Below are 13,720 nucleotides of genomic sequence, written 5' to 3' on the forward strand. Positions count from 1 at the left end.
GGGCAAATCAGGCACACCATATGTAGTGGTAATCTCTCATTCCCCATTGATATTGGTCAACATTCATTTGGAAAACTAAGTAAATAAAGTCTGTTTACCTAAGGAACTGTCCTGCCTATAAATGAGCCCTGGGCAACAGATTGAAACAGCAGGGAGACAATGCCAATCAACTGTGCATTTGAAGTTGGAGAAGATAACAGAAATGATTCTTTCCTGAAATCAATAGCACAAAATAAAGGATAGTCATGAAAACCAGCAAATGTCTTGGAGATGAAATTAATGTAATGAGAGAGAGAGAGAGATCTATATCTGAAATATCATGATTTGGGGTTACTTGGAGAATTTTGTGCCAGGAGAACAGAGTTGTAATAAATGTAGAATCCTGAATTGGCCACACTAATCCAAAAGAAAAGAGAGAAAGCCCAAATTCATAAAATTATGAATGAAAAGGGAGAGATCCCAACTAACACCAAGGAAGTAGAAACAATCATCAGAAGTTATTAACAACAGTTATATGCCAATAAGCTTAGCAACCAAGATGAAATGGATGCATTCCTGGAAAACTATAAACTACCAAAATTGAACCAGGAAGAAATCGACAACCTGTATAGACCGATATCTAATAACGAGATTGAAGCAGTGATCAAAAACCTCCCAAAAAAAACAAGAGCCCAGGACCTGACGGATTCCCTGGGGAATTCTACCAAACTTTCAAAGAAGAAAAAACACCTATTCTCCTGAAGCTGTTTCAAAAAATTGAAGCAGAAGGAAAACTTCCTGACTCTTTCTATGAAGCCAGCATTACCCTGATCCCCAAACCAGGCAAAGACCTTACCAAAAAGGAGAATTTTAGACCAATATCACTAATGAATATGGATGCTAAGATTCTCAACAAGATCCTAGCCAACAGGATCCAACAGCACATTAAAAAGATTATCCACCATGATTAGGTGGGATTCATTCCTGGGCTACAAGGATGGTTCAACATTCGCAAATCAATCAATGTGATACAACAAATTAATATGAGAAGAGAGAAGAACCACATGGTCCTCTCAATTGATGCAGAAAAAGCATTTGACAAAATCCAGCATCCGTTCCTGATTAAAATGCTTCAAAGTAGAGGGATAGAGGGAACATTCTTGAACTTCATCAAATCTATCTATGAAAGATCCACAGCAAATATCATCCTCAATGGGAAAAAGCTTGCAGCCTTCCCGTTGAGATCAGGAACAAGACAAGGATGCCCACTTTCACCACTCTTGTTCAACATAGTATTAGAAGTCCTAGCAACAGCAATCAGACAACAAAGAGAAATAAAAGGTATCCAAATTGGCAATGAAGAAGTCAAACTCTCTCTCTTCACAGATGACATGATTCTTTATATGGAAAACCCAAAAGACTCCACCCCCAAACTACTAGAACTCATACAGCAATTCAGCAACGTGGCAGGATACAAAGTCAATGTGCAGAAATCAGTGGCTTTCTTATATACTAACAATGAAAATACAGAAAGGGAAATTAGAGAATCGATTCCATTTACTATAGCACCAAGAACCATAAGATACCTGGGAATAAACCTAACCGAAGAGGTAAAGGATCTGTACTTGAGGAATTACAGAACACTCATGAAAGAAACTGAAGAAGACACAAAAAGATGGAAGACCATTCCATGCTCGTGGATCTGAAATAGAAATATAAATTCAGGAGGCGGGGTATGTGTGTATGTGTTGGGGGGGGGGTTTCCAAGTGAAAGTTTTTATTCTCAAGAGCTCTAATATTAGGAACAGTTTTTACAGACATCCCTATCATGAACCAACTGCATTCTGTGATCTATTGAATCAGGAAATTGATAAGAAAGAATAATCTTAATCTTAAAAAAGAAGTAATTGCAAATAAGCAATTTGAAAACTGAGGCATACATATACATAGGTATATTTAGCACCTAAAATTGGATTGTTGGACATGCTCTGGTGACTAAAATTTTCTGTGTGTGTGTATGTGTGTGTGTGTGTGTGTATTCTTTGTGTGGGGGGGTGGGGATGCTGGGAGAGATGCAATAAACTATTTTCTTTAAATATTGCCTTTTAAACAGTCTGATTCCTATTATGTTAGCTATACTCAAATTAAAAAGTTAAAGGTTAAAAAGTAAAATTTCTACAAAAAAATTAATAATAGGTTCCTTTGCACAGGCTTTGGCTTTGTCCTGCTGCCTAGACCAACTGGATGTCCAGCTTCTAAAGCAGAGATTAAGCTTTTGCTTGACCGCAAGATTCATTCCTATATAGTTTAAAATAATTTTAATATTCAAGTTCGAAAATATAAATGAAACTAAGGCACTAATCTACGTTTATGTTCTTGCAGTCAAAAAAAATCCAAGCCCAGCTAAAGGAGCTTCGTTATGGGAAGAAGGATTTATTATTTAAGGTGAGCATCTTTTTCCCTTCCCCTACCACCCTCCCAGTGCATAAACTATAGTATCCTTTACCTTAAATTTCATTTCTAAACTTTTGTAAGGATTACAGCTGTATTTGACCACATTGAAGATGCTTTCATTTTCTTGCCTTTTTAATTAATGGAGACAAATGCAGATATTCCTGGGTACATTCTTAACCAAAGGCAGGTATCATTCCAAAGTGTTTAAAGTCCCCTTGTAACCTTCAGGTACTTGAATTCAATACTGAGGAGTGTGATCTTTCAGACTATTTACATTATGGCATAGATTGAGTGAATTTCCAGAGATGAGATCCACTGGTGATCCACATTCTTGACCTCCAGAGATCCCTGCATAAATCTCTTTATTACTAAGAGTATAATTGTTGATTGATTTTAGTTATTGAGATTTTTCTTTACAAGACTATCAAGTCAAGATCTATGTAGAGGTAGACATTTACCACAAACTGTGGAATAACTATGGCCTCCCAAAGATATCCACTTGCTAATTCCTGGAACCTGTGAATCTTATACCTTATGGCAAAGGAGACTTTACAGATGTGATTAAGTTAAGGATCTTCAGATAGGAAGTGTATTCCAAAATATCCAGGTGAAACCTAAATGTCATAATCAAGTCCATATAAGAGTGAGACAGAATGGGGCGCCTGGGTGGCTCAGTGGGTTAAGCCTCTGCCTTCGGCTCAGGTCGTGGTTTCAGGGTCCTGGGATCGAGCCCCACATCAGGCTCTCTGCTCGGCAGGGAGCCTGCTTCCTCCTCTCTCTCTCTGCCTGCCTCTCTGCCTACTTGTGATCTTTCTGTCAAATAAATAAATTCTTTAAAAAAAAAAAAAAAGTGAGACAGAAAGGCCTAAATAAGATTCTGTGATCACAGAAGCTGGAGGAGGAATGACAATGTAACCTGCAGAAAGAACCAGCCCGACCAACCCCTTGATCTTAGTCCCATAATATTTATTTCAGACTTTAGACTTTCAGAACTGTAAGAGAATCGAAGTGGGTTTTTGTTTGTTTTTTAAACCACTTAGTTCATGGTAGTTTGTTATTAGCAGCAAGATGAAACTTTGATACTTTCTTTTATCTCCCTTGAGCAGAGGGAGGTAAGAGGTAGGTGTCTTTAATTGTTGTGCATTTGGTCCATGTGCATTTCCAAATGCAGTAAAGTGATGGAATATTAGGTTCTTAGGAGTAGGAGTGATTATTTGCCTAATAAATAATATATATGAGTTACATTGTGTGTATTTTTTTAAAATGTTTTCATTACAATGGTCAGTTCAGTTTACAAGCGCAAGGTTTAAATTAAAGATGGATAATTCCTTATTTTATGTAATGGTTGGAAAACCCTGAAATTTTTCCAATGAAAACAATAATAAATGACATATTTCTCTTCTTCAGCCCCTTTACTTTTGGCTCAGAGTCAGGGGAAGGTGTTCCTATTACATTGATCAGTATGTATTAAATATTCATTCCATGTGATATATGAATCTAGAAGTTATCTTGCTATTTACTTCTCCATAAATATGCTTCTTGATATTTCGTTTACCTTATTTACAAGGTAAATAAAGAAAACTGTGAATTATTTCTTGTTAATGCTGATGGATCCTTGCCTCTCAACACTCTGTTCATTGTATGTGATAAGTAGATAAAAGTGCAAAACCCAAAGCATTTGTCTGTCTACCTTTAATCTTTCATACTGAGACTCGAGCACAGGTTATCTTAACTTTTATATTCAGGTTGGCCTTAGCTCTTTGCAGTCATCAACCATAAATCACTGAAATTGGAGAAGGAGGGCCATGCCTGTGTCTCTGTGTGTGTGTGTACATTTTCATTTGTAGAGAAATTTCTAGTTCTCTATGAATTAGTTTAACTTAATAATACCAAGAATGTAATAAAACAAATCTGAGCTCCCTAGAGCTGGTAAGTTTTAGGTCGTAGGCTGAGAAATTTATATGAAGATAGATCATATGAGCCTTTTTAAATCTTTTGAATTTCATTTCCCAAATTGAAGAGTTAGTGAAGGAAAATTTGGGAGAAGAGAACGAGGAGCTCTAATAATTTTCAGTGATTTACTTCTTCGTAATATGCCAGTTGTTGAATATACATTAGTAATTTATCAACTTTCAGAAATTACCCAAATCAAGATTTGCTGAAACTGTTTATGACTTGAAAATGAGACATTATTTGTAAGCCTTGTTATTTCATGCCACTTTGAAAGGAGCATTTATATATGAAATCAGGTGAATTGTGTATGAGTAGATCATGAAGGTGCATAAATTAGGATGCCTTTAGCATATGCACTTCCCAAAAAGCTATTTAACAGCAAGATTTTTATTAAATAAGGTAAGAAGGTGTCTATAAACATGACAATTTTTTAGCTTATTCAGTAGCTAAACAATGTCAAAAGACCAAGTTTTTTGGTTTTCCTACCTTTCCATATCATGATCCTCAACTTATTAAGTTTTGGTTCCCCACTGTACATGATAGGGGTTAAAGATTTGTAGGCTGTCTTTGTCTAACTTCATACAAAATCAGAGAAGAAAAGGAAAAGACACTTGTGTTTCAGTGTCATAATTTTTGTAAAGGAGGAGAATTTTTTAAGGTGTTTCCCCAACTTGGTCATGTATCCATGCAAAAGAGGTGAGGCCTTAGTATTATACAGCTTCCATTGTGAAAATGCTTTCTGCTATGATGTAATTATTCACTCATCTTGATGGTATTCACTCATCTGATTTGCCTATGTCTCTGTCAACAGCGTACATTTTTAGATTTTATGAAAACATATATTGAATGAATAATGAATACATATACACGGGTATGTGCATATGCATACGTGCATACACAAATAGATGCATCGTAGTGGTATGTGGTAGAAAGTCACGTACTTTGCCCCAAGGGGCATGTGACTACGGAAATTCACTCATGCACCTTTAAAAATGAACCCTCAGAATGTCTTTGGTAATATTTTGCTGAACTCTGAGATGAGTACTAGAGGATTCTGTTTCAAGTAGTTTCCCTGAAAGTGTGTTCAATTTTGAATAGATTTGATAGTTTGTAGTAAAGATGGACTTTGAAGGAGGAAGGTGTGCTGCTGAAGCACTTCAGTTATTTTTTTAAAAATAATGGTATATGCTGACATTTGCCAGACATGTTGATAAATTCAGTATCCTTATTAATGTTTGAGAGCTGGCTTTTGATTGGGAAGGCTGCCAGCAGTAGTAAACATTCTCAACTAAAGAAGTGAGGCCCTGCTGTTAGTTACCCAAGACTCGTGTTACTTTTTATCCTCCCTGATTCCTTTTGGAGAGGATATCCACTCTCTATTTTGCGGCTCTATTTTACTTTTATAGATGTGCTTGTTTAATTCTAGAAGTATTATTACTATAGAAAAATATTTTTTAAAAACTTAAAAAAAATCCAGGGTACCTGGGGTCTCAGTTGGTTAAGTGTCTGATTCTTGATTTTGGCTCAGGTCATGACCTTAGGTCTTGGGGCTGAGCCCCTCATGGGGCTCAGTGCTCAGTCAGAGTCTGTTTGTCCCTCTCCCTCTACTCCTCCCCCTCCCACCCTCTCTCACTCTTTCTCTCTCGCAGATAAATAAATAAAATCTTAAAAAGAAAATAACTTAAAAATCCACTTAAAATCCCATCACTCGATACACACTGCTTTGAAATATAATTTTGTATTTCCGTTTAGTTCTTTTTATACTAGGCATAATCTGCCTTTTGATTACTATATATATGTTAATGTAGATTATATATTCTGCTTTTTCTTATAATTTTAAATGTAAAGCATCCTATAATAATTTCTTTGTAAAAATCTAAATGAATAATTTTTCATATGTATATGCCAAGTGTCTCAAATTTAACCTTATAAATATTTGTGCAGCTGTCTATTTGGATATGTGTGTGTTGTGATTTTAACTTATACTGTGATGAAAAATGTGTTATTTCCAACTTGAGATATAATTTTTATTGAACATATATATATATAAAGCTATAAAGTAATTCACTGAAATTATTGAGAAATTCTGATGTTATTAATATCTAGGACACATTTTTGAGTTTAGATGTTTTTTTTACTTTATTGACAAATGCAATCATATATATTTAAAGTGGTTTTCAGAGCAGCAGCACTGTCCTGGCACTGACAGGCTAGAACCATGACCTGTGACCTAGAGGAAAGGCTTTCTGAGGACCACGATGTGGTCCTCGACAATGACAGGTCGGAGCCAGGACCTATAGCTTGGAGGGCAGGGCTGAGAGCAGTGGCAGCTTCAGTTACCTTAATGGTAAAGCACGGAGGCATCCCAGTCCCAGAAAGTGGAGTGTGGAGGCCCTAGGGGTAGGTCTCATTGCAACAATAGCTCCAGCCCTGGGGAGGAGATGCAGCAGCAGTAACTCTGAAAGGCTCCGTCAGCTGGGGTCAGCATTGAAGAAAATTGTGCAAATCCTTGGTAACAAAGGCTCTGCAAACCTCCACAGTGGTGAGGCTAGCTGGGGTTCTTCTGTTCTCCATTTTCTTGTGGAGCGGAACTTCTCTGTGAGCTACCCTGGACTGGGGGATGGGGTGGCATAATTAACATGCTTTCTGTGGTTTGCTCTGTGACCATCCTCAGCTTTTTTTTTTTATTTCCACAGTGTTTTGGCTGCTGCTTCATTGTAATTCACAGCTTTCCCTGAGCTATTCTCATCTGTTTGTAGTTTATTTATTGTTTTTGTGGGAGAGAAAGTGTTGGGACCCCCATTTTGCTGATCTCATTCTTTTTATGGCTGTGTGATATTCCATTGCCTGTATATATGTGTGTGTCTGTGTGGGTGTATGTGTATGCGTGTGTGTGCATCTTGTCTATTGTAACTTTTAAAGATCACAAGTGTTGACTAGTAAAAGTTGCTAAGATTTTAGCTGTTCATTTAGATTTACAAACTTAAGTTCACATTATGATTTTTCACCACGGAAGGAGACAAGATGGCCTTTCATTTTACTTCACAATAATAGGAAACAGGTTGAGAATCACTATGCCTTCTGTCTACTGAAATATTTTGTACCGTACCCAGTGTTGTTACAAACATTATGAAACCTCATCTCAACCCCTATGAGACCAAGAGGAGAAGCTGTGGGACTCCAGCTAACAGTGAGGGAATTGAGACCTTCAGAAGTTTGACAATGAACACCACCAAGCTATTTATTTAAAAAGCTTGTTGACAGATTGAAACTATCATAGTAGATTCACTCATTCATTCATTTAAAATTGAGCTAACTTGGAGTATCATGTCAAGTATATGGGGTTTTTTTTCTTCTTTTTTTCTTTTTTTAAGATTTTATTTGTTTATTTGACAGGCAGAGATCACAAGTAGACAGAGAGGCAGGCAGAGAGAGAGAGAGGGAAGCAGGCTCCCCACTGAGCAGAGAGCCAGATGCGGGGATCAGTCTGATATTTTTTCCAACATATTTGGTGACAGACCAGATATACACATTCTCTCCAAAACTCAGACATCAACAGGGCATATGTTCTCTTTGGTATTTTCTCTAGAAACCAGTCATGCTCAACTTGATATCCAGGCTTTCATTTGCTCCTGAAAGCAGGAATATTGCCACATGAGTTTCCTTGTATGAATACCAACAAATGTCATATTATTTTTTTTTTTTTGATGATTTGAATCTTCTGTAAGCAGTTGCCCTGTAATTTTTAAACCCCTGTGTAATGTAAGGTAATTTTTTGCATCTGCTTCTCATTATCTTACATTTATCTCATTTATGTGTTAAACCATTTTTTAATGAGCAAAACATTTTTGGTGCCAATCATTTGTGACAAGTGTCAAATTATCTCCAGTTAAGTGAGCTTTGGCCCTAACATGTAGGCATCCTAGAGAAAAGGTGAGAAGGGTTGCTGATTTTACTTTCTTACTTGATTTGACAAAGTTTAAGGTTTTCAAAACACATTCACTTATGACTCAAGATAATTCTGTGAGTCAGTCGGGGCAAGTAATAATGTCACATTATCATGCATCAGAAAAACAAAGGCTTGTCTGAAATCACAAAACTATTAAGTGGCAGAGTTTTTATTCTAACTCAGTCTTTGTTCCACCATATTACATTTATCCCAGTTATATTGTATTTTGTTTCTTAGGGTTATTTATAGATTATACTCTCAAGAAATCTTTTCTAATGCATGCACAGATCTAAATGCAAACCTGTATAGCTGGAAATATAACTTGATGACAAAAACAAAACAACGCATAACATATGTTAGCATCTAAAACTCAATGCATTTCCTTAAAAACATAAGCATTTTTCAGCACAAAACTATGCTGCTTTTAGTTTAGAATTGGCAGTTGCTTGGAACAAAGGTTTCCTTTCTGACTCCCCATCTTCTTGTGATCCACCACACGTGTTTTTAAAACTATAGAATAGGGTATGTTCTGTGGGTAGGACACAAAAGAAAATTGACCTTCTCCCAGTCAAAACAACTTTTCAGCCTTGTTGGGTCTATGCTTAACACATGAAAGCCAACAAGCCTAATTTATTTTTGTCATTATTTATCTGATAGTGGAGTAGACATGCAGGTTATAAAAGGACACGGATGGACATTGTAACAAATTGAAATTCAGTAAACATTAAATTTTCTCCAAAAATATTGAGATTCTCTCATGGTTCACCTCCCCTTCCAATTTCCCCCAACTCCCTTCTCCTCTCTAACTCCCCATGTCCTCCATGCTATTTGTTATGCTCCACAAATAAGTGAAACCATATGATAATTGACTCTCTCTGCTTGACTTATTTCACTCAGCATAATAATCTCTTCCAGTCCCGTCCATGTTGCTACAAAAGTTGGGTATTGGTCCAACAATCTGAGGGTTTTGAAGGGGTGGGGGTTGGGAGGTTGGGGTACTAGGTGGTGGGTATTATAAAGGGCACGAATTGCATGGAGCACTGGGTGTGGTGAAAAATAATGAATACTGTTATGCTGAAAATAAAAAATAAATTAAATTAAAAAAAAAAAAAAAAAATATTGAGATTCTCCAAAATCCAATTTTGATGAAAATCACCAAAAATGCAAGACTTTTTAAGAAAAGAAGCTCAGAGTTTTAAAGTGATATATCTATGATGACACAGCTTGAGTCTGAGTTCCCCGACTTCATGTCCGCTCATTTGTTCAAGATTATCGATGGAGCATGTGTTATCTGTCAGGCACTAAGCAAAGTTCTTTCCATTTGAGTAAGATGCCTTCGTGCTTTAGTGAGGGATTTGAAGTCAATGGATGCCTTTCAGAAAGGTATTGGCTCCTCAGAATTTGCTCATAATTTTTATGGGTTTTCATAAGGCATTACTCTCAGAATGAAGGTTGTGTAAATTATCAGATTCTCAAATGTTCTATAAACACCCAAAGTTTAACAGTTTAAGAACCGTTGCTTTACATACTGGCTCTTACCTTCTACCGTTCTGAGCTGTTACTGGGCATAAACCATGTTGGTTCCAAGTTTCTCTCTCTCTCTCTCTCAATCTATTTACTTATTGGAAAACTGAGAGGTAGTCTCTGCCAGGCTGATTCTTATGTTAGAAACGATTTTAAGAGTGTTTATAACTTTAGATAATGGTTTTAAATGTTACCATTTTAACCCCGTTTTACCATGAGCTCAGGATTTGAAAAAAATGTTACGCCCTATCACTTAGGAAGACAAAATATTTTAAGGGCACTTGTGAATACATTTTAAAATGTGTATATCTTTGTGTAGCCCTGGCCCACACCTTGTGTCTATTCCACGACTTGCTAATGTGTCTTGGTGCTTTTTCCCACTGAGCTTGGATCTGGCTTCAAAAATCATTCTCCTTCCGAGATGTGAAGCAGATCCTAAAGGCCAGTCACAGATCCTCAAGGCCATACTCAAAGGTAAAGCTGTTTGCTGTTCCCAAATAAGCTCTAAATATTTGGCTTACAGCCAGTCTTCAGTTGCTACAGAGCTACTCTGCAAGATTTCCACACCATTGTCTTACTGTCCCAGGAAATAAGAATAGTTACATATATTTCAAAGAGAAGTGGTCTTTACGCTAAGGAATGTTAGAGAACAAGGCACAAGTGGGAATCCTTGTGTAGAAAATCAAAATGAAGAAGTGAACTTTAGATCAGCCCTAGAACATTTTTCCCTTGTTCTGAGAGAGTGGAGTGATCCTTGGACTGACTTCCCTTCCCTATTTTTTTCCTATTTATCATGTTGCATGTGCATCTTGGCCTAACAAGGTGCTCCCACTCCCCACTGACAGAGGGTCCCCAATCTTTTCTTTATTAGTTGCAGCTGGCTGCACATTCCCTTGCTTGGAGCATATGTAGAGCATGAGACCTTTGGGGAAAATCACTCTCCTGGGACTTGCTCAGCGTACCACCATTTCAGACTCAAGGGCATGTGCCAGCTCAAGCACTGATTTCTTTAGGTCCTAAGTGGTTTCATTTTCAGTTTGTTTATATATAAACATTTATTATATTTCATTGTGAGGTATCTTCTATTTCTTCTGAGCACATTGAAAATTTAATACATGTTGCTGATCAGAGGTCATTTTAGGTTCTAATTTATAGATTACAAATTATGGCTTTTTGTAGTCAAATTTGAGTACCCCACAGAAGTATGGCTCCGGGATATAAAACATCCTCAAATATCTTTTCATCTTTAAAATATACAACAATCACAGTGTTATCTCTGTTCTCAATACATACTTTTTAATTTTATTTTATTTCATTTTTTAAATATTTTATTTATTTATTTGACAAAAGAGAGGGGTATCACAAAGTATGCAGAGTGGCAAGCAGAAAGGGGGAGGGAAGTAGGCTCCCCACTGAGCAGAGAGCCCAATGCGGAGCTCGATCCCAGAACCCTGAGATCATGACCTGAGCCGAAAGCAGAGGCTTAACCCACTTAACCACCCACCCTCTCTATTATTTTTAATATAAAATAAAAAGAACAGTGAAGAATACATACAGTAATTTCACTCATTGTGCATTTAAAAAAAATGCCTTGTTTTCCATATCCTTTATCTTCATGGTAGTGCCAATATAATTTCAGAGAACAAGAGCAAGTTGTTATTCTTCGAAAGAATACTTTTGGCGACACATTTAGATGCCCCCCTTTGTCATGGCAGGAAACATTTCGGAAGTATATTTGTGACTTTATTTATCTAATGTCCTTTAATTGCTGTTACTTCTTTACTAGGATGTTTGTTAACCTACTCATAATAACAAAGAAGAAGCCAATTACCTCTGAAGGTAATTGCATAGAAAGCTGCTGCAACAGACACAATTTAGAGGAATTTTAAAAAGGAGAGTTCTCCATCAATTCCATAGTTTATAAGAAGGAATGTACAGGGCACCTGGGTGGCCCAGTGGGTTAAAGCCTTTGCCTTCGGCACAGATCATGATTCCAAGGTCCTAGGATCGAGCCCCGCTTTGGGCTCCTGGTCAGGAGGGAACCTGCATCCCCCCCTCTCTCTGCCGGCCTCTCCGCCTACTTGTGATCTCTGTCTGTTAAATAAATAAATAATATCTTTAAAAAATATCAGGAATGTACAGCTTCCGAAGGCATGAGAAAAATGCCTAAGTAGTACCCACTGAAGTCTTTCACTCCAAAAATGCTACCACTTCACTCGTTGGCCCTCGTCTAGCTCTTTTTTTTTTTTTTTTTAAACATATAGGTAACAATTTTTTTATTTTTTTAATTTAAGTTGAATTAATTAACATATAGTATATTATTAGTTCCAGAGTTCTGTGATTCATCAGTTGTATGTAACACCCAGTTCTCACTGCAACATGTGCCCTCCTTAATGCCCATCACCCAGTTGTCCGATCCACCACTTCCCTCCAGCAACCCTCACTTTCTTTCTTTTGATTAAGAGTCTCTTATGGTTTGTCTCCCTCTCTGATTCTGTCTTGTTTTATTTTTCCCTCCCTTCCCCTGTTGTCCTGTCCTGTTTCTTAAATTCCACATATGACTGAGATCATATGATAATTGTCTTTCTCTCATTTCACTTCAAGAGAGATTCCAGATATCTTAGCCTCTACCACTGCCATTTAGCCATAACAAACCCCATTTTAGAAACAAGTCAGATAGGCATGCCTGGGTGGCTCGGTGGGTTGAAGCCTTTGCCTTTGGCTCAGGTCATGATCCCAGGATCCTGGGATTGAGCCCAGCATCAGGCTCTCTGCTCAGTGGGGAGCCTGCTTCCTCCTCTCTCTCTGCCTGCCTCCCCTGCCTACTTGTGATCTCTGTCTGTCAAATAAATAAATAAAATCTTAAAAAAAAAAAAAAAGAAAGAAAAAGAAAAAAACAAGTCAGATCAACTTAGGACCTAAGTCTTTACCCATAGAAGAGCCTTCACATTGCGAGTCCTGTAAAACCTTCCATTCCAGTTCCTTGCATGAATAGTGACACATCTTCCTGAAAGCATTGCCTCTCATTCTAACTGTTTAGTGGTTAAGTTTCTCAACATTCAAAGGCAGAATTTTTTCCTTCTTATGAAATTCTGACTGTTGGGTAATTCCTTTTTCACTTCCAGTTATAGTTATTTTTTTTTAAGATTGATCAGAGATTTGGTTTTTTTAATGAATTCATTTTATTTTTATTTTTTTTAATTTTTAAATTGACACTATATGTTTACTGCACTCAAATAAAAAATATGTAGTTTTTTTTTTTTTTTTTTTTAATATGCTGTCTGATTCCCACAGAGATGCCAAGCTTGTATCTATAAAGTAATGTGCTTTCCCTCATAGTCCTCTTGGTTTGGTTCCTTCCTGATTCTTTGTCTCTATTTGCACTTTCCAGTCCCTGTGCCCACTCTTGTAAGACTCCTTCAAAAGGAGAATTTAAGTTTATGATATAATTGTTTTTCAGTCCTAGGAACATTTGTGGCTAGCGTTGAATTCAATGTATCGCTAATAGTAAAATAAACAGGGAAGGTGAGTGGGATATATTATTGGAGTAGCAATGAAAATAACTCAGTTCTCTGAACCCACCCTACTTAGCCAGAAGCCAAAATTTACAGTCACCAACATACACTTCTCAGTTTTTTCTCAATGTATAATCTCTTCTGTCGCAACTGGCATATCCTACCATCCTGGCCCCCAACCATTGCTACTCCATCTTTAAAATGGAGATAAGAATATTCCCCAAGGCTAAAAATATCCATGTGGGTTATATTCAATGATGTATAGAAACTCTATGAACGTGTTTTGGGTAAAATCTTTTTTTGTAATCAGTGCTGCTTGTGACAAGTCAGGCAAAACACACAGCAC

At 37.0% G+C, this 13,720-nt stretch overlaps 1 protein-coding gene across 2 annotated transcripts in view; it reads left to right on the forward strand.

The window, feature by feature from the left end:
• Positions 1-13,720, forward strand: part of LUZP2 (leucine zipper protein 2) — a 455,081-nt gene that overhangs the window by 334,325 nt on the left and 107,036 nt on the right. For both annotated transcript variants that reach the window (XM_082749119.1, XM_082749118.1), the window contains exon 7: positions 2,362-2,424. In XM_082749119.1, the coding sequence (XP_082605245.1) occupies positions 2,362-2,424 (63 nt within the window). The remainder of the gene's footprint in view (positions 1-2,361; positions 2,425-13,720) is intronic.

This window comes from Mustela nivalis (assembly GCF_964662115.1).
Source record: "Mustela nivalis genome assembly, chromosome: 9".
Classification (NCBI taxonomy): domain Eukaryota; kingdom Metazoa; phylum Chordata; class Mammalia; order Carnivora; family Mustelidae; genus Mustela; species Mustela nivalis.